This window comes from Pristis pectinata, chromosome 21, assembly GCF_009764475.1.
Source record: "Pristis pectinata isolate sPriPec2 chromosome 21, sPriPec2.1.pri, whole genome shotgun sequence".
In the NCBI taxonomy this organism is placed as follows: Eukaryota; Metazoa; Chordata; class Chondrichthyes; order Rhinopristiformes; family Pristidae; genus Pristis; species Pristis pectinata.
In genome coordinates this window covers 80,079-99,095 of record NC_067425.1, presented here as the reverse complement: position 1 = coordinate 99,095, position 19,017 = coordinate 80,079, and the positions used below count along the sequence as shown (strand labels likewise).

The 19,017-nt window shown below is 44.0% G+C and overlaps 1 protein-coding gene across 1 annotated transcript in view; it reads left to right on the top strand.

Annotated features, from left to right (window-relative positions):
• Positions 1 to 19,017, top strand: part of LOC127581280 (integrin alpha-E-like) — a 345,660-nt gene that overhangs the window by 277,920 nt on the left and 48,723 nt on the right. Inside the window, exon 25 of the mRNA XM_052035523.1 lies at positions 3,408 to 3,474. Within this exon, the coding sequence (XP_051891483.1) occupies positions 3,408 to 3,474 (67 nt within the window). The remainder of the gene's footprint in view (positions 1 to 3,407; positions 3,475 to 19,017) is intronic.

Genomic DNA, 19,017 nt, shown 5'->3' with positions numbered 1-19,017 from the left:
CAAATAGAGCCGGCGGAGGGAGGGGTAGACGTAGGCAGCTTGATGACAGGTAAACTTGATGGGCAGATAGAACCTTTCCCACTCCCAGCAGTCCATCCAGGTTCTGTGTCCCTGTTTTCACCTTTTCCATCCCTCCTCCTCTCTCCTTTGACGTATTACCCTCCTTCACCTGATTCGTCTGCCTATCATCCTGCATACCTGTCTGCCTGGGTTTCTTCTCCCATAGTTCAACTTTTTTATCCCCATCATCCCTCCCTCATCTGCTTCCATCTATCTCCTATCACTTTTCCCCACCCAGTTCCGTCCACCTGTTTCCACCCCCCACACTCCATTTATCTGTCTCCACCTATCACCTACCAGCCTCTGTCTCAAACTTCCCCCACCCCACCTGGATCCATCTGCCCATCATCCTTATCTGGTTAGCAGGGAGGATGACCACATCATTGTGGTAGGCGGGGTGGTGGGGGGTGGGCATTCAGGAGAGCGAAAATAGTACTGATAGGGGCCAGTACAATTTGGGGGATAGACACTCTGCTACTACAAGCATGAGTCCTGAAGGTTGTGTTGCTTGCCTAGGGACAGGCTAATAGTCATCTCCTCAGAACTAGGGAATAACTTGGCATGGGAGGGGAAAGGTCCAGTTGTCTGAGGGGGACCAACAACATAGATAGGACTAAGAAGGAGTAAAAACAGAAAATGCTGGGAAAACTCAGCATGTAAAGCAGCATCCTGAAAAGAGAAACAGTTAATGCTACAGTTCCAGGATCCTTTATCAGAACCCCTCCGATGACCAGAATGAGGCTGTCGTTAAGACTTTAATAGTGGGGGGAGAAGGTTCTGTTGATAGAAATTTATAAAGAAAGAGAAAGAAAGACACTATCGTATAGAGTGGCAAAGTGGGTAGTGATAACCAGAGTTTATCAGTAAGCGACAGAGCAGACAAACATAAGAATGTATCTCCTTTTAGAATCAGAGAAGGGAAGTGTGGTAGAAAAACACATCAAAAGGTTCTTTTTCTGAATGCATGCAAAATTTGTGACAAGATTGATGAATTAAAGACACAAATAGAAATGAAAGGTTAAAATCCAATGGCTTTATGGAAAAATAGTTGCAAGGTGAACAGCCACTGTGGCTGTGGATGAGGTCCTGCAACATTCAAGCCCCAATCCAGAAGCTGTGCACAATATCCAGGCCAACACCCCTGTCCAATGTTGCAGGAGCACACAGTCAAGACTGACTAAACCAAGGACATATCTACCCTCTTAGGTTGACATAAAAGAGGCCTATGAGCTTTTATAGAGCAGGTTGCTCCCCAGTACCCAATGATCAGTATTTATTTCTCAACTTCACTCAGTAAAACCAATTGGACATTATCATACTGCTGTTCCAGGAGTTTGTGTGCGCAAATCAGCATTGCTGTGTGGGCAATGTTGCAAACAGGATGTACTTCTGGATTCACTTGGAGAATTGAGGAAATTCTTAAAGCCAAGGAATAGCAAAACTGTCCAAAAAGGCAGTAAAGGCAGAAACCCCCATGACATTTTAAATGGGTTCTTGATAGTTAGTGCAGAACTTCGTGGGCCAAAGGGCTTGTTTCCATGCTGTGTCTCTCTGTAACATGAATTTAAACAATTAGGAGCTAAGTTAGAAAACAGAACCTCAAATATGATAATCTCAGGATTACTTCCTGTCCCACACACTTGTGAGTACAGGAAGAGACTAGATCAGATGAATGCATAGCTGAAAAGTGGGTACAGAAGGAATGGATTTAGACATCTGGGACATTGGGACCAGTTCTGGGGAAGGTGGCTACTGTACAAGTGGGAACAGTTACACCTAGGCAGAACCAGTATCAATGTCCTCACAGGGACATTTGCTAATGCTGTTGGGGAGTTTTAAACTATAATGGCCATTGGATTGGAGTTTGAATGAGAAGACAAAGGAGGAGTACACAAGGAAAGAAATGAAAGAAAATTAAAAATCAAAGGTAGAGGACAGAGAGACCAGGGCCAAAAGGCAAGCAGAGTATTAGAGAAAGATATTGCCAAGATGACTAAGAATGGGGCAAGCCAGAAGTCATTGTATCTCAATGCACAAAGTATTTACCAGAGGTAGATGAATTAACTGTGTAAATAGATGCAATTAAAATGATAGTTGTAATTATGGAGATGTGGCTGTAAGGTGACCATGGCTGGGAACTGAACATCCAGGGGTACTTGAGATATGGAAAGAAGCAAAAAGATAAAGGAGGTGGAGTAGCATAATTTGTAAATAAGTGGAAATAAGTAAAATGGGAAGGATTTTAGATCTGAGGACCAATGTGGAATCTGTATGGGTGTAACTAAGGGACACCAAGGGGGCAGAAATTGTTTGTGGGGGTTGAATGCAGAGCTCCAAACAGAGGCAGTGATGTAGGAGCTATCTTAAACAGGAAATTAGGGATGCATGCAGTAAGGGTACAATTGTAATTATGGGTTACTTCAACCTACATATCGATTGGGCAAACAATATTTTTTCTGATGTGAAAGACAAAGGAAACACTCAAACTAAAGCTTAGTACAACTCAATCTTTATTATTACTCAAATCACATAATACTCATTTAAAGTAAACATTAAATTAATTAATCCTTAAAAAATTTATTGACTTCAGTTTGGGAGATCAAATGTAAAGGGAAAGTACACAGTTAATGGTAGGACCTTTAACAGCATATAGAGGGATCTTGGGGTCCAAGTCCATAGCTCCCTGAAAGTGGCTGCACTGGTTGATAGGATGGTAAAAAAAACACGTACGGCATGCTTGCCTTTATTAGTTGAGGCATTGAGTTCAAGAGTCAGGAAGTTTGTTGCAACTTTTTAAAACTCTGGTTAGGCCGCATTTAGAGTATTGCATTCAGTTCTGGTCACCCAATTATAGGAAGGATGTGGAGGCATTGGAGAGAGTGCAGAAGAGGTTTACCAGGATAATGCCTGGATTAGAGGGTATATGCTACAAGAAGAGGTTGGACAAACCAGGGTTGTTTTCCCTGGAGCAGCAGAGGCTGAGGGGAGACCTGATAGGAGCTGATAAAATTATGAGAGGGCTAGATAGACAACCGGTATCTTTATCCCAGGGTGGAAATATCTAATACTAGAAGGCATGCATTTAAAGGAGATGTGTGGGGCAGGTTTCTTTTACACGGAAAGTGGTGGCTGCCTGGAGTACACTGCCAGGGGTGATGGTGGAGGCAGATACAATCGGGGTGTTTAAGAGGCTCTTAGATAGGCCACATGAATATGCAGGGAATGGAGGGATATGGACCATGTGCAGACAGAAGGGATTAGGTGTCATTTGCTTAATTAGTCTGGCACAATATCATGGGTCAAAGGGCCTGTTCCTGTAATGTCCTATGTTCCATGTTCTTTTACAGAAATCAAGTAACCAAAGTTGACATCCACAATGATGATGTGAACAGACCTGTAACATTTCATTTCCAGGTATAGTGCATTCTGTTTACTCATGATCAACTAATCTGAATCAGACCTCTTTTGAAACAAGTGAAATCCACTGCAGAGTAATTATCATCATATCCCAGCAGATGAAACATGTAAATCTCTTTCCACCAAGTGATTTCTCTTTTATGTTAACTTTGCTCATTGTAATTGACACAGAATGACTATTTAAATTGTTCTGCATTAGGCCACATTGTGTGGTTAACTTAACGCTCTCAGAGTGAATAGACACAATGAATAAACTTTGAATTGCCAGAAGTGTCCACAACTAAAGGACAGAATTTCACTCCAGTGATAGGTCAGTGTTTCCCAAACTGACCTTTCTGGCTGGAGCTAATTAACATCATTGCTTCTCAGGGAAAGTCAGGAAGATATTACTTCCTGTTGCAAATCTATATGCTTGGACGAACAAATAAATACAGCCGTAGCATATCAGTCAGTTTAACCTTGGAAGTGGGAAGTTTCTGGAAACAATTTGCTTGAATGAGAATGGATTAATTAATGGAATCATGTCTAACTAACCTGCAAGTGTTTTGATGAGGTAACAGAGTATACTGGTCAAGGCAATGCAGCTGATGTAATAGATTATAGAATAGTGCAGTGGAGACACAAGAGACTGCAGATGCTGAAATCTGGAGTAACAAACAATCTGCTGGAGGAACTCGGAGGGTCGAGCAGCATCTGTGGGGTTAATAAAATTGTAGATGTTTTGACCTGCTGAATTCCTCCAGCAGATTGCTTGTTGCCATAGAATAGTAGAGCACAGGAAGAGGCCGTTCGGCCCACAACATCTGTGCCAACCATGATGCCAAATGAAACTAATCCCATCTGTCTGCATATGTTTCATATCCCTCCATTTCCTTCATGTTCATGTGTCTGTCTAAATGCTCCTTAAACATCACAATCATGTCTGCTTCCATCGCCAAACCTGGCTGCGCATGCCAGCAATTTCTGTGTAAAAATCTTGCCCTGCACATCTCCCTTAAACTTTCCCCCTCTAATCTTAAAGCTATACTCTGTAGTACTTGACATTACCACTCTGGGAAAGAGACTATCTACCCTGTCTATGCCTCATATTTTATAAACTTCTGTCAGGTCTCCCCTCAGCCTCCCACACTCCAGAGAAAAAAATCCATTTCCTTATAGCTAATACTCTTTCATCCAGGCAACATAGAACCTAGAACAATATAGCACAGTATAGGCCCTTCGGCCCATGATGTTGTGCCAACATTTTATCCTGCTCTAATATCTATCTAAACATTCCCTCCCACATAGCCCTCCATTTCTCTATCATTCATGTGTCTATCTAAGAGTCTCTTAAATATCCCTAATGTATCTACCCCCACAAACTCTGCCGGCAGTGTGTTCCACGCACCTACCACTCTCTGTGTAAAAAAAACTTACCTCAGAAATCCCCCTTATATCTTCCTCCAATCACCTTAAAATTATGGCCCCTCGTGTTAGCCATTTTCGCCCTGGGAAAAAGTCTCCGACTGTCCACTCGATCTATGCCTCTTATCATCTTGTACACCTCTGTCAAGTCACTTCTCATCCTCCTCCTCTCCAAAGAGAAAAGCCCTAGCTCGCTCAACCTATCCTCATGAGACATGCTCTCCAATCCAGGCAGCATCCTGATAAATCTCTTCTGTGCCCTCTCTGAAGCTTCCACATCCTTCCTATAATGAATCGACCAGAACTGAACACAGTACTCCAAGTGTGATCCAACCAGAGTTCTACAGAGGTGCAATGACTAATGAAGGCCGACACACCATACACCTTCTTAACAACCCTATCGACCTACACGGAAACCTTGAGGGATCTATAGTTATGGACCCCAAGATCCCCCTGTTCCTCCACACTGCTAAGAGTCCTGCCATTAACCTCGGAAGATTGAATTTGAAGGCAGAATACAAGGTATCACTTCACACTTTTCTGGGTTGAACTCCATCTGCCACTTTTCAGCCCAGGTCTGCATTCTATCACTATCCTGTTGTAATCTACAGCAACCTTCTACACTATCCACAACACCACCAACTTTTGTATTATCAGCAAACTTACTAACCCACCTTTCCACATCCTCATCCAAGTCATTTATAAAAATCACAAAGAGCAGGGGTCCCAGAACAGATCCCTGCGGAACACCACTGTTCACTGACCTCCAGGCAGAATACGCTCCATATACAACCACCCTCTGTCTTCTCTGAGCGAGCCAATTCAGAATCCACACAGCCAAGTTTCCCTGGATCCCGTGCCTCCTGACTTTCTGAATGAGCCTTCCATGAGGAATCATTTCAAAGCCTTACTAAAATCCATGTACACCACATCCACTGATCTACCTTCATCAATGTGCTTTGTCACATCCTCAAAGAATTCAGTCAGGCTCATGAGGCACGACCTGCCCCTCAAAATGCCATGCTGACTATCCCTATTCAGCCTATGCTTCTCCAAATGCTCATAAATCCTGTCTCTAAGAATCTTCTCCAGTAATTTTCCCACCACTGAAGTAAGACTCGCTGGTCTGTAATTCCCAGGGTTACCCCTACTCCCTTTCTTAAACAAAGGAACAACATTTGCCACCCTCCAATCATCTGGCACTACTCCTGTGGCCAGTGAGGACACAAAGATCATCGCCAAGGGCGCAGAAATCTCTTTCCTCGCTTCCCATAATAACCTTGGATATATCCCAACCGGCCCCAGTGACTTATCTATACTAATGTTTTTCAATAGTTCCAGCACATCCTCTTTCCTCACATCGACATACCCCAGCGTATCAGCCTGTCATACACCATCCTCACAATCATCAAGGTCTCTCTCATTGGTGAATGCTGAAGCAAAGTATTCATTAAGGACCTCACCTACCTCTTCTGACTCCAGGCACATGTTTCCTCTTTTATCCCTGATCGGTCCTACCCTTACTCTAGTCATCCTCTTATTCTTCACATAAGTGTAGAACACCTTGTGGGTTTTCCTTGATCCTACTTGCCAAGGACTTCTCATGCCCCCTTCTAGCTCTCCTAAGTCCATTCTTAAGCTCCCTATGGCTACCTTGTAACTCTCCAGAGCCCTGTCTGATCCATGCTTTCTAAACCTTAGGTAAGCTTCTTTCTTCCTCTTGACAAGATATTCTACATCTCTTGTCAACCACGGTTCCTTCACTCTGCCGTCCTTACCCTGCCTCAGTGGTTCAAACCTATCCAGAAGCCCATGCAAATACTCCCTGAACAACCTCCACATTTCCGCTGGGCACTTTCCCAAGAACATCTGTTCCCAATTTACACTCCCAATTCATAATAATAGCATCATAATTCCCCCTCTCCCAATTGAATACTTTCTCATGTCGTCTGCTCCTATCCCTCTCCAAGGCTATGGTAAAGGTCTTGGAATTATGGTCACAGTCTCCAAGATGCTCTCCCACCGAGAGATCTGAAACCTGATCAGGCTCATTGCCTAGTACCAGGTCCAGTATGGCCTCTGCTTTAGTTGGCCTGTCCACGTACTGTGTCAGGAATCCTTCCTGGACACACCTAACAAACTCCATCCCACCTATCCCCTTTACACTGAGGAGGTGCCAATCAATATTAGGGAAGTTGAAATCACCCATGACAACAACCCTGTTATTTTTGCACCTCACCAAAATCTGCCTTCCAATCTGCTCCTCAGCATCTCTGCTGCTACTGAGGGGTCTGTAGAATACTCCCAATAGAGTGATCACTCCCTTTCTGTTTCTGACTTCCACCCATACTGACTCAGTGGACGATCCCTCCAGGACATCCTCGCTTTCTACAGCTGTGACACTGTCCCTGATCAGCAAAGCCACTCCCCCACCTCTTTTACCTCCATCCCTGTCCCTTTTGAAGCATCTAAACCCGGAATATCCATCAGCCATTCCTGACCTTGCGACAGCCAAGTCTCTGTAATGGCCACCACGTCGTAGTTCCATGTACTTATCCTTGGTCTAAGTTCATCACCCTTGTTCCTGATATCTCGCATCAAAGTAGACACACTTCAACCCATCGAACTGACTGCAATTTTACCCTTTCAAATGCCTATCCTTCCTCAGTCTTTTTACACTCTGTATCTACTTGTACACTAAATGCACCAACCTCTGACCTATCACTCTGGTTCCCATCCCCCTGCAAAATTAGTGTAAACCCTCCCCAACAATTCTAGCAAACCTGCCCACAAGAATATTGGTCTTCCTTCAGTTCAGGTGTAACCCGTCCCTTTTTGTACAGGTCGTACCTTCCCCAGAAGAGATCCCGATGATCAACAAATATGAAACCCTGCCCCCTACACCAATTCCTCAGCCACGCATTCATCTGCCAAATCATCCTATTCTTACCCTCACTGGCATGTGGCACAGGCAGCAATCCAGAGATTACTACCATTGAGGTCCTGCTTTTCAGCTTCCTACCTAACTCCCTGTATTCCCTCTTCAGGACCTCATCTCTTTTCCTACCTATGTCATTGGTACCAATATGTACCACAACCTCTGGCTGTTCACCCTTCCCCTTCAGAATGCTGTGGACCCGATCCGAGACACCCCTGACCCTGGCACCTGGGAGGCAACGTACCATTCAGGAGTCTCTTTCACATCCACAGAATCTCCTGTCTGCCCCCCCTTACTATGGAATCCCCTATCACTACCACCCTTCTCTTCTCCCCCCTTCCCTTTTGCACCACACGACCAGGCTCAGTGCCAGAGACCTGGTCACTGCGGCTTTCTCCGGTAGGTCTTCCCCCCCAACAGTATCCAAAGCAGCATACCTGTTATTGAGAGAAACGGCCACAGGCGTACTCTGCACTACCTGCCTATTCTCTTTCCTTCTCCTGACAGTCACCCAGCTACCTGCTTCCTGCAGCTTAGGAGTGACTGCCTCCCTGTAACTCTTATCTCTGAACTCCTCGTTATCCTGTAGGAGGTGAAGGTCAGCCAGCTGCAGCTCTAGTTCCTAGTGAACCTCCTCTGCATTGTCTCCAATGTGGAGGAGCAAAGGGATCTGGGGGTTCATATCCGTAGATCACTGAAAGTTTCCTCACAGGCGGATTGGGTAGTTAAGAAAGCTTATTGGATGTTAGCTTTTATAAGTTGTGGGATCGAGTTTAAGAGCCGCGAGGTAATGATGCAGCTCTACAAAACTCTGGTTAGACCACACTTGGAGTATTGTATCCAGTTCTGGTTGGCTTATTATAGGAAGCGTTGGAAAGGGTGCAGAGGATATTGACCAGGATGCTGCCTGGATTGGAGAGGATGGATTATGAGGAGAGACTAAGGGAGCTAGGGCTTTACTCTTTGGAGAGAAAGAGGATGAGGGGATACATGATAGAGGTATACAAAATATTAAGAGGAATAGATAAAGTAGACAGACAGCGCCTCTTTCCCAGGACAATGCTCAATACAAGAGGGCATGGCTTTAAAGTAATGGGTGCAAAGTTCAAGGGAGATATCAGAGGGAGATTTTTCACCCAGAGAGAGGTTGGTGCATGGAATGCGCTGCCTGGGGTAGTGGTGGAGGCAGATACGTCGGTCAAGTTCAAGAGATTGTTAGATAAGCATATAGAGGAATTTAAAATAGGGGGATATGTGGGAGGGAGGGGTTAGATAGTCTTAGGCGTGGTTTGAAGGTCGGCACAACATGGTGGGCCGAAGGGCCTGTATTGTGCTGTACTTCTATGGTTCAAAGCCTCCTCATCCTTCTTGTAATGGGGCAGCCAGAACTGCACACAATTCGCCAAATGTGGTCTAGCCTAAGTTTTATACTGCTGCAACACGACTTCCTGACTCTTATACTCAATGTCCCGATAGATGGCAAGCCATTTTCGTTCAAGTTATTTACATATAATTATAAACAATAGAAGTTGCAGCACAGATCCAGTACAGATCCTTGCAGAACACCACGGGTCACATCTCCAGTCAGAATAATACCCCTCCACCACCACCCTCCCATCTTCTATGGCTAAGCCAATTTTGAATCCAATCTAACAAGTCACTTCTCGATCAGCCTACCATGAGGGACCTTGTCAAATGCTTTAGTAAAATCTATGTCGAAAACATCCACTGCCCTACCCTCAATCATCTGCATCACCTCCTCAAAATACTTAATTGTTTGTAAGACATGACCTGCCCCACAGAAAGCTATGCTGACTACCCCTAATAAGCCCACGTTTTTCCAAATGTGAGTAATTCAATCACATAGAATTCTGTCCAATAGCTTCCCTGCCACTGATATGAGCTATCTAGCCTATAATTACCTGGATTATTCCTATTGCCCTTTTTAAATAAAGGAACAACATTGACTACTCTCCTGTCCTCTGGGACCTCACCAATGGTTACAGAAGATGCAACAATTTTAAAACCATAAGATATAGGAGTTAGAGATTAGCCTGATCAGAATTAGCCTGGCTTAGAGAGTATGGATTCTGAGGAAAGACTAAAGGAGCTAGGGTTTTACTCATTGGAGAGAAGGAGGATGAGGGGAGACATGATAGAGGTATACAAGATATTAAGAGGAAAGGATAGAGTGGACAGCCAGCGCCTCTCTCCCAGGGCACCAATACTCAAAACAAGAGGACATGTCTTTAAGGTAGTGGGTGGGAAGTTCAAGGGAGATGTCAGAGGGAGGTTTTTCACCCAGGGAGTAGTTGGTGCATGGAATGCGCTGCCTGGGTTGGTGGTGGAGGCTGATACATTGGTCAAGTTCAAGAGATTGTTAGATAAGCATATGGAGGAATTTAAGATAGAGGGATATGTGGGAGGAAGGGGTTAGATAGTCTTAGGTGTGGTTTGAAGGGCGGCACAACATGATGGGCTGAAGGGCCTGTATTGTGCTGTATTGTTCTATGGTTCTATGGTTCTATGGAGTAGAATTAGGCCATTCATCCCATAAGTTTGGTTGATTTTGTTTTTCAACCCCATCCTCCTGCCTTCTCCCTGTAACCCTTAACCCCTTTCCCAATCAAGAACCTATCAGTGTCTTAAGTACACCCAATGACTTTGCCACCGCAGCCCTCGGTGGCAATGAATTCCACAGATTCACCACCTTCTGGCTGAAGAAATTCCTCATTCTCTCAGGTTTAAAGGGAAGTCCCTTTATTCTGAGGCTGTGCCCTCAGATCCTGGATTCTCCTACTAATCAAAACATCCTCTCCACATCTACTCTACCTAGGCCTTTCAACTTTGTCAAGGCCCCAGCAATCTCCTCTCTTGCTTCTCTCAACAACCTGGGATAGATCCCATCAGACCCTGAGGAGATGCCCACCTAAGTATTCTTCAATAGACCTAACACTGCCTCCTTCTCGATCTCAATATGTCCTAGATTATCAGCACACACCACACTAATGTCACTATTCTTCATTTCCTTTTCCTTGGTGAATACCAATGCGAAGTGCTCATTTAGTACCTCATCCACATCTTCTGGCTCCAGGTGTAAATTCCTTCCTTTATCTTTAAGTCGTCCTGTTCTCTCCCTGGTTTTTAATACATGCATAAAATGCCCTTGGATTTTTGTCATTCTACTTGCCAAGAACATTTCATGGCCCCTTTTGGCCCTCCTAATACCCTGCTTGAGTTCTTTCCTGCTTTCCTTATATTCCTAAAGGTCCCATATGTTTTCGGTTTTCTGAACCTTACATATGCTTCCTTTTCTGTCTTGACTAAATTTACAACATCTCTTGTCATCAAAGATTTCTGAATCTCACCATTCTCATCTTTCCTCCTTGTTGAAACATACTGGTACTGAATTCTGATCAGCTGGTCTTTAAATGACTCTCACATGACAGATGTGGAATTGCCCAATAACAGCTGCTCCCTAGCTCCTGTCTAGGAATGTTGTAATTTGCCTTGCCCCATCTGAGCACTTTTACCCTAAGGTCCATACTTATTCATAACTATCTCAATCACTGGTCTCCCACTGAAACCCCAATCACCTGGTCAAGTTTGTTTCCCAATACAGGGTGTAGTATGCCCTCCCCTGCCTCTCATTGGACAATCTACATACTGTTCCAAGAAACCTTCTTGGATAGAGTCATAGAGCACTGCAACACAGAAACAGGTCCTTCTGCCCATCTAGTTCATGCTGGCCTGGTTTTCTGCCTAGTTCCATCTACCTGCACCCAGACCATAGCCCTCCATACCTCTCTCATCCATGCATCTATCCAAACTTCTCTTAAATGTTACAATTGAATCTGCATCCACCACTTCCACTGGCAGCTCATTCCACACTCACATCACCCTCTGAGCGAAGAAGTTCCCCCTCAGATTCCCCTTAAATATTTCACCTTTCACCCTAAACCTATGACGTCTAGGTCTAGTCTCACCCAACCTGAGGGGAAAAAGCCTGCATGCATTCATCCTATCAATACCCCTCATAATTTTGTATACCTGTATAAGATCTGCCCTCACTCTCCTGCACTCCAGGGAATAAAGTCCTAACCTATTCAACCTATAAGATATCTTTATTAGTCACATGTACATCAAAACACATAGTGAAATACATCTTTTGAATAGAATGTTCTGCAGGCAGCACACAAGTGCGGCCATGCTTCCGGTGCCAGCATAGCATGCCCACAACTTCCTAACCCGTACGTCTTTGGAACGTGGGAGGAAACCGGAGCACCCGGAGGAAATCCACGCAGACATGGGGAGAACATACAAACTCCTTACAGACAGTGGCCGGAATTGAACCCAGATCACAGGTGCTGTAAAGCATTACACTAACCGCTACGCTACCGTGCCTGCCCATATCCCTGTAACTCAGGTCCTCAAGTCCCGGTAACATCCGTGTAAATTTTCTCTGCACTCTTTCAAGCCTATTGATATCTTTCCTCTAGGTAGATGACCAGAACTGCACACAATACTTAAAATTTGGCCTCACCAGCGTCTTATACAACTTCAACATGACATCCCAACTCTTGTACTCAATGCCCTGATTTATGAAGGTCAATGTGCCAAAAGCTCTCTTTATGACCCTATCTACCTGCAATGCCATTTTCATGGGTTATGGATCTGTATTCCCTGGTCCCTTTGGCCTTCCGCACACCTCAGTGTCCAATCATTCACTGTGCAAGTCTTACCCTGTCCTCCCAAAGTGCATCACCTCACACTTATCTGCATTAAATGCCATCTACCATTTTTCATCCCAGTTTCCCAGCTGCTCCAGATCACTTTGCAAGCTTTGATAGCTTTCCTTGCTGTCCACTACTCCCCAATCTTGGTGTCATCCACAAATTTGTGGATTAAGTTCACCACATTATCATCTATAGATGGTAAGCAGCAATGGACCCATCACCAATCCCTGCAGCACGCCATTAGTCACAGGCCTCCAATCAGAGAGACAACCATTCACTACCGCTCTCTAGCTTCTCCGGGGAAGCCAACATTGAATCCAAATGACTACTTCATCCTGAATGCCAAGTGACTTAACCCTCTTAAGCCTCCCATGAGGGACTTTGTCAAAGGCCTTGCTAAAGTCCATGTAGATAACATCCACCACCTTCCCTTCATCAACCTTCTTGTTAACCTTCTCGAGAAACTATTATATTGGTTAGACATGACCTGCCTCGCAGAAAGCCATGTTGACTATCCCCAATCAGGCCCTATCTATCCAAATACTTATATATCCTGTCCCTCAGAATACCTTCCAATAATTTACCCATGACTGATGACAGGCTCACCGGCCTATAATTTCCCAACTTATTCTTAGAGCCTTTCTTAAACAATGGAACAACATTAGCTATCCTCCAGTTCTCCAGCATCTCACCTGTGGCTAAGGACACTTGAAATATCTCTGCCAGGGCCCCTATAATTTCTGCACTAGCCTCCCACAAGGTCCGAGGGGACACCTCGTCAGGCCCTGGGGATTTATCCACATTAATTCGCCTCAAGACAGGAAGCACATCCTCTTCTGTAATCCAGATACAGCACATGACTTCACTACTCTTTTTCCTCAGTTCTACAGACTGTGTCTCCCAAGTAAAATGCAAAAAATTCATTTCAAATTTCCCCCATCTCTTTTGGCTGCACAGATAGATGACCACACTGATCTTCAAGAGTACTAATTTTGTCCCTTGATATCCTTTTGCTCTTAATATAGCTATAGAAACCCTTTGAATTCTCTTTCGCTTTGTCTGCTAGAGCAACCTTATGTCCTCTTTCAGCCCTCCTGATTTCTCTCTTAAGAGTTCTCTTGCATTTCTTCTACTCCTCGAACACCTCATTTCATCCTAACTGCCTATACCTGATATGCACCTCATTTTTCTTTACCAGGCCCTCAATCTCCCTCAATAACCAAGGTTCCTAAACCTGTTAGCCTTGCCTTTTATACTAACAGGAATAACAGATTCTGTACTCTCAATATTTCACTCTTGAATGCCTCCCACTTACCAAGCATCTCTTTGCTGGAAAACAATCCCTGCTGATGCCATCAAAATTGGCCGCCTTCCAGTTTAGAATCTTAACCCTAGGACCAGTCCTATCCTTTTCCATAATTATCTTGAAACTTATGATCACTAGATCCAAAGTGTTCCCCTACACTTGCTTCTGTCACCTGCCCTGTCTCCCTAAAAGGAGGTCCAGTATCGCATTCTCTCTAGTTGGAACTTCAACATATTGATTCAGGAAACTGTCCTGAACACATTTGACAAACTCGATCCCATCAGTCCTTTTACAGTATGGGAGTCCCAGTCAATATGTGGAAAGTGAAAATCACCTATCACAACTTTATATTTCTTGGAACTGCCTGATATCTCGCTACAAATTTGCTCCTCTAAATCCCAATGACTAGTGGGAGGTCTATAATATAGTCCCATTAACGTGGTCGTCCCTTTTTTTATTCCTCAGTTCCACCCAAATTGCCTCGGTAGTTGAGCCCTCCAGTATATCCTTTCTGAGCACTGCCATGACATTTTCTCTGATGAGTAATGCCATCCATCCCCCTTTAGTACCTCCCCCTCTACCATGTCTGAAACAACAGAACCTCAGAACATTGAGCTGCCAGTCCTGCCCCTCCTGCAAACAAGTCTCATTAATGGTTACAACATCATAATTCCACAATCAGATCCACACTCTAAGTTCATCTGCCTTACCTACAATACTCCTTGCATTGAAATAGATGCAACTCAGAACATTAGTCCCACCACGCTCAACCTTTTGGTTTCCATCTTTGCTTGTAGTCTTAACATCTACTTTCCCCACAGCCTCTCCATTTGCTGTCCCGACACTCTGGTTCCCACCTTCCTGCAACTCTAGTTTAAACCACCCCCCCAACCCCCCGAGCAGCACTGGCAAACCTTCCCACTAGGATATTGGTCCCCCTCCAGTTCAGGTGCAAACTGTCCTGTTTGTACAGATCCCACCTTCCCAGTTAATTTCAAGCGAAAATAGCTAACATGAGAGGGCATAATTTGAAGGTGATTGGAGGAAGGTATAGAGGGGATGTCAGAGGTAAGTTTTTTACACAGAGAGTGGTGGGTGGATGGAATGCACTGCCGGTAGAGGTTGTGGGGGCTATGTGGGAGGGAAGGGTTAGATAGCTCTTAGAGCAGGATAAAATGTTGGTACGACATTGTGGGCTGAAGGGCCTGTACTGTGCTGTAATATTCTATGTTCTTAATTAGTTGGGCATAACATTGTGGGCCGAAGGGCCTGTTCCTGTGCTGTATTGTTCTATGTTCTTAATGAGCATGTCATTAAGCTTGAAGTAAAATGAATAATAGCAACATGAATTGGAAATTGATCTAATGACAGGAAAGTAACTCATGGGTTCGTAGAGTCAATCTTCACAGAAACATGCCAGCCATCAAATACCCATACATACTAATCCCATTTTCCAGCACTTGGCCTATAGCTGTACATGCCTTAGTTATTCAAGTGCTCATATAAATGTTTTAAGAATTTTTGGCTCCACCATGCCCTCAGCTAGTATATTCTGGATTTGAAACACCCTCTGACTGAAAATATCCATCTAAATGTGCCGGGCAAGTCATGTCTTACTAACTTGATTTAAGTTTTTTGAGGAGGTGACAAAGGTGATTGACAAAGGTAGAGCTGTGGATGTTGTCTGCATGGATTTTAGTAAGGTGTTTGACAACGTCCCTCATGGGAAGCTCATCCAGAAGGTTAAGATGCATGGGATCCTTGATAATTTGGCCATTTGGATTCGGAACTGGCTTGTTTGTAGAAGACAGAGGGTAGTGGTCAATGGGACTTATTCTAGCTGGAGGTCTATTACTAGTGGTGTTCCTCAGGGATCCGTACTGGGACCTCTGCTGTTTGTGATGTATATAAATGACCTGAATGAAAATGTACATGGGTGGGTTAGTAAATTGGCAGATGATACGAAGATTGGTGGTATTGTGCATAGTGTAGAAGACTGGCAAAGGATACAGCGGAATATAGATCAGTTGCAGATATGGGCGGAGGAATAGCAGATGGAGTTCAACCCAGACAAATGTGAAGTGTTGCACCTTGGAAAATCAAATGTAAAGAGACAGTATACTGTTAATGGCAAGACCCTTAACAGTGTTGATTAGCAGAGGGATCTTGGGGTCCAAGTTCATCGCTCCCTGAAAGTGGCTATACAGGTTGATAGGGAGGTAAAGGAGGCATATGGCATGCTTGCCTTTATTAGTTGAGGCATTGAGTTCAAGAGTCAGGAGGTTATGCTGCAGCTTTATAAAACTTTAGTTAGGCCGCATGTGGAGTATTGCATTCAGTTCTGGTCGCCCCATTATAGGAATGATGTCAAGGCTTTGGAGAGGATGTAGGAGAGGTTTACCAGGATACTGCCTGGATTGGAGGGCATGTGCTATGAGGATAGGTTGGACAAACCTGGTTTTCTCTGGAGCGGCAGAGGCTGAGGTATTGGTATTGGTTTTGATTGGTATTGGACCAATCTCCTTGTGGGAAGGGAAGATCTGATGGAGGTTTATAAGATTATGAGAGGCATAGATAGAGTAAACAGCCAATATCTTTTCCCCAGGGTTGAAATGTCTAATACCAGGGGGCATGCATTTAAAGTGAGAACATTTTTGGAACAGTGATCACAACTCCTTAAGTTTTATGATAGTCATGAATACAGATGTCTGGACCTTGTGGGGAAAGCAAATAACAACATTATTATACAGGAGCTAGGGAGAGTATATTGGGAGCAGCTGTTATTGGGTAAGTCTACATCTGACATAGAATCAGCTGTTCTGAAGGGACGCACTTCTCTTCTGAAGCTGTGCCCTCTAGTCCTAGAGTTACCCACTACTGGAAACATCCTCTCCACATCCACTCTATCCAGGTCTTTCAATATTTGGTAGGTTTCAATGAGATCCCCTCCCTCATCTTCCTAAACTCCAGTGAGTACAAGCCCAGAGCCATCAAACGCTCCTTGAACATTAACCCTTTCATTCCCTGATCATTCTTGTATACTCCTCTCGACCGTCTCCAATGCCAGCACATCCTTCCTTAGATATGGAGCCCAAAGTAAGGAGAAAAGACAAGGATGGCGAGGTTCAGGAACCTTGGATGATGAGAGATGTCATAAATTTGGTCAAAAAGATAAAGAAGCATATGTAAGGTTTAGGAATCAGAAATCAGAGAGGACTCTGATAGAAATATAAAGAAAGCAGGAAAAAACTCAAGAATGGAATTAGGATGGCCAAAAGGGGCTATGAAATGTCCTTGGAAGATCCAAAGGCATTTTATACGTACATCAAAAACAAGTTGGTAGCTAGGGAGCTGGGACCACTCAAGGATAAAAGGGAGAATTTATGCCTGGAGCCAGAGGATGTGGGTAAGATATTAAATCAGAACTTTGCATTGGTATTCACTGAGGAGAAGGACATGGAGGATAGTGAGATCAGTGTGGGTTATGCTAATAATCTAGGGCATGTTGAGATCAAGAAGGAGGTAGTGTTGGGCCGATTAAAGAACATTAGGTGGGCAAGTCCCCAGGGCCTGATGGGATCTATCTCAGGTGATTGACTGGCCTTGACAGAGATGTTTGTATCCTCTGTAGCCACAGCTGAGGTCCCAGAGGAATGGAGAATAGGTGATGTTGTTCCTCTGTTTAAGAAGGGAAATAGGGGTACTCCAGGAAATTATAGGCCAGTAAGCCACCCATAGGTAAGGAAGCTTATGGACAAGATTCCAAAGGATAGGATTTACTCACATTAGGAAATGCATGGGCTCATTAGGGATAGTCAGCATGGCTTTGTGCGGGGCAGATCATGTCTTACAAACTTGACTGAGTTTTGAGGAGGCGATGAAGATGATTGATGAGAATAGGGAAGTGGATATTGTCTGCATGGACTTTAGTCAGGCATTTGACAAGGTCCTTTATGGTAGGCTGATCCAGAAGATTAAGATGCATTGGATCCACGATTACTTTGTAGATTGGATTCAAAATTGGCTTTCCATAGAAGACAGAGGGTAGTGGTGGAGGGGTGTTATTCTGACTGAAGGTCTTTAACCAGTAGTGTTCTGCAGGGATCAGTGCTGGAACCTCTGTTCTTTGTGAGATATGTAAATGACTTGGATGAAAATGTAGATGGGCTGATTAGTAAGTTTGGAGATGACAGAAAAATTGATGGCATTGTGGATAGTGAAGAATGTTGTCAAAGGATACAGCAGGAAATAGACCAGTTGCAGAAGTGGGCAGGAAGTGACAGATAGAATTTAATTCAAACAAGCATGAGGTGTTGCATTTTTGGAGGTTAAATGTGAGAGGAATGTATGCTGTAAGGACCTTTAAGAGCATTGGTGTACAGAGGGATCTTTTGGTCCAAGTCCATAGCTTCCTGAAAGTGGCAACACAAGTAGATAGGATTTTAAAGAAGGAGTACGGCATACTTGCCTTCATAAATTGGGCCATTCAGTATAAGAGTCAGGAAGCCATGATACAGCTGTATAAAACTTTGGTTAAGTCGCATCTGAAGTATTGTGTGCATTTCTGGTCACCCCATTTCAGAAAGGATGTGGAGGCTTTGGAGAGGGTGAAGAAGAAGTTCACAGGCAGAAAGTATTAGCAATATGGAGAAGTTGGGCAAACCCGGATTATTTTAGCGTCAGAGGCTGAGGGGAGATGGGATAGACGTTTATAAAATTATGAGAGTCTACCTTGAAGGTAGCAGAGCATTTTGGAAAATAGTTAAAAAAGGTATATGGAATCCTTGCCTTCATAATTGGAGACAAGAAATTTATGATGAATGAAGATTCATTATAAAACTCTAGTCAGCCGTAACTGGAGAACTGGATCTATTTATGGCAACCAAATATTTGGAAGGATGTGAAGACCTTGGAGAGGTTGCATAAAAGAGTTGTTACAATGGTACCTGGAATGAGGGAGGTATGTAATGGGGAAAGGCTGGAGAAGTTGGAATTATTTTCTTTAGGACAGAGAAGATTGAGAGGAAGTGTTCAAAATAATGAGGAATCTATACAGAGTACGCAGAGAAACTCTCCAGTTGGTAGAATGGTTGAGAGGTAAGAGATACAGATTTAAGCTGAGTGAAAAAAGAGGGTGACATGAAAGAAAGCATTTT